Source organism: Gekko japonicus, unplaced genomic scaffold (assembly GCF_001447785.1).
Source record: "Gekko japonicus isolate JY-2015 unplaced genomic scaffold, Gekko_japonicus_V1.1 scaffold19, whole genome shotgun sequence".
In the NCBI taxonomy this organism is placed as follows: Eukaryota; Metazoa; Chordata; class Lepidosauria; order Squamata; family Gekkonidae; genus Gekko; species Gekko japonicus.
In genome coordinates this window covers 1729036-1731339 of record NW_015164664.1, presented here as the reverse complement: position 1 = coordinate 1731339, position 2304 = coordinate 1729036, and the positions used below count along the sequence as shown (strand labels likewise).

General features: G+C 55.6%; 1 protein-coding gene across 1 annotated transcript; it reads left to right on the top strand.

Moving 5' to 3' along the window:
• Positions 1 to 513: 513 nt before the first annotated feature.
• Positions 514 to 1275, top strand: RAB9B (RAB9B, member RAS oncogene family). The gene has a single exon (XM_015408986.1). It carries the CDS (start codon positions 519 to 521, stop codon positions 1122 to 1124), a length of 606 nt encoding a protein of 201 aa, XP_015264472.1. The 5' UTR covers positions 514 to 518; the 3' UTR covers positions 1125 to 1275.
• The last annotated feature ends 1029 nt before the right edge of the window (positions 1276 to 2304 follow it).

The following is a 2304-nucleotide window of genomic DNA, read 5'->3' as shown; positions in this document are numbered from 1 at the left end:
CCAGTCCTTGGGCTGAAGCATCATGCCTGTGCCACGTCTCCGCTGTCAGCTAGAACGTGAGGGCGGAGCAGCCGATCCCCCGGGCCTCTGGGCTGGGACCTGCTCTGCGGTCCTGCCGCCCGCGCCCCGGACTCTGCATCGGGTGAAGGCGGGAAGCGCACACCCCGTGCCGTGCTTTCCAGCGAGCGGATGGAGCCTTTGTGGCTGCGCCTCCTTGCCTCTGGGGTCGTACCCCGCCCTGGACACGCCCTGTCGTGCCTCCCGCCGAGCTGCGCCTCTCTCCTTCCAAAGACAGACTGGGACCCCGTGGAAAGGAGTGGGGATGAGGAAGCCTCCTTGGGTTGGTCATCCCTGGAGAACCTGGAGAGACCAGCTGTGTCGTGTCCCCTTCCCCTGCCCAGGAGTTGCCCTTACCCTCTTCTCTGCTCCCTTTCCTGTCAGGGGAGTGTGCAAACCCCCCTCAACCACCCCACTGCTTCGCCTGAACTCTGTGGGTCTCCTTGTTGCAGGCCGTTGCCATGAGTGGGAAGTCGCTGCTGCTGAAGGTGATTCTCCTGGGCGATGGTGGCGTTGGGAAGAGCTCCCTCATGAACCGCTACGTCACCAACAAGTTTGACTCTCAAGCTTTCCACACCATTGGGGTGGAGTTCCTCAACCGGGACTTGGAAGTGGACGGGCGCTTTGTGACCCTCCAGATTTGGGACACGGCGGGCCAGGAGCGCTTCAAGAGCTTGCGGACCCCCTTTTACAGGGGGGCGGACTGCTGCCTATTGACCTTCAGTGTAGACGACCGCCAGAGCTTTGAGAACCTGGGCCACTGGCAGAAGGAATTTATCTGTTATGCCAACGTGAAGGATCCTGACCACTTCCCTTTCGTTGTGCTGGGCAACAAGATAGACAAGGTGGAGAGGCAGGTGACCACCGAAGAAGCCCAAGCCTGGTGCTTGGAAAATGGAAATTATCCGTATCTGGAGACCAGTGCCAAGGATGACACAAATGTGGCCGTGGCCTTTGAGGAAGCTGTTCGGCAGGTGTTGGCCGTGGAGGAGCAGCTGGAGCACTGTTTGCTGGGCCACACCATTGACCTTCACTCCAACACCAAGTCGGGGTCTTCTTGCTGCTGAGAGCAACCGTGCAACAGAAACCAGATCCTTGAACCAGCCACCCTGCGGTAGAGGTTCTGGAGGAGGCCCTTAGAATGTAGTCAGAAAGGGCAGGCGGGAGGCCCAGGGACAGCTGGAGGTAGCCATTCTTCTGTTTTGCATACCTAATATATTGGGCACAACACCAAATCAAATAGAGTTATAGTTCGTTGTATGGGCTAGAGCTGCCAGTGAGGTGTGTGGCAAGCACTGTAGACATTCCACAAAGTATTTTCTGAACTGGAAAATTGTATTCTGTTGCCCTTCAGGATGTTCCTAAGGTTACTGGGGGAAGCCAACAAGAGAGCAAAAAAAGGGAGCTGATCCAAAGTTCCCTAGCCGTGAACTGTTCCGGTGGTGCTGAGCACAGGAGTGACAACCCTACAGTTTGGCTTTATTGTATGGGGACTTGAGTGGGAGTGAAAGAATTGTGAGAGGGAGGGCTTCTAGGGGAGGCTTAGGGCCTGTGTGTGTATGTGGGTACATGCATGCCCAGGGTGAGCAGGAGACTCTGCTTAGAGGTACAGTTGTTTGCATCCTGGCATCTCACAGGGCAGTGGTAGTTGTGTTGCCGGGAACAGAGGCTAGACCCCCCACACACACTCTTTTATCTCTTTCCCACCCCACCTTGCCCTTTCTAGCTTGTTCCCTCTGCCTCGCTGTAGGAAGCACCAGCCTTCTCTAGTCTCTCTGGAACATGTTGGGCAGAGAATGGCTGTCGTGAGCAGCACTCTGTGGCCTGCACTGCAAAGTTGTCAGAACACTGGGCCTTTGAAAAGGGAGCTGTGTGTGTGTGTCAATGTGGCAGGCTCTGGGCATCATTCCTGTCCTGTGTGTGAAGGAGATGCCTGTAGCTTCTTCCTTGCCTGGAAGTGCTGCTTGTCTACCTGCAGTTTGGGGCATCCCCACGTGGAGCCTCTGCGTCGCCTCTCAGAAAAGACAGTCAGATTTTCCTGGCAAGCAAAGCATTAGATCCCAGATATGGATCTTATGTGGTTGTCCCTATGGCAGTTTCCCAGCATCCTCCTCTCTCTGATAGGAATAGAATTACCAGGGGTGCTTTGAAGGTTCCTCAGCGACTGGGTTTCTTTGTGGTGTCTGAACAGAACCCATGCCTTCTTCAAGCTAGGCTTTGTGCTTACTAACTCATTTCCCCTGGGGG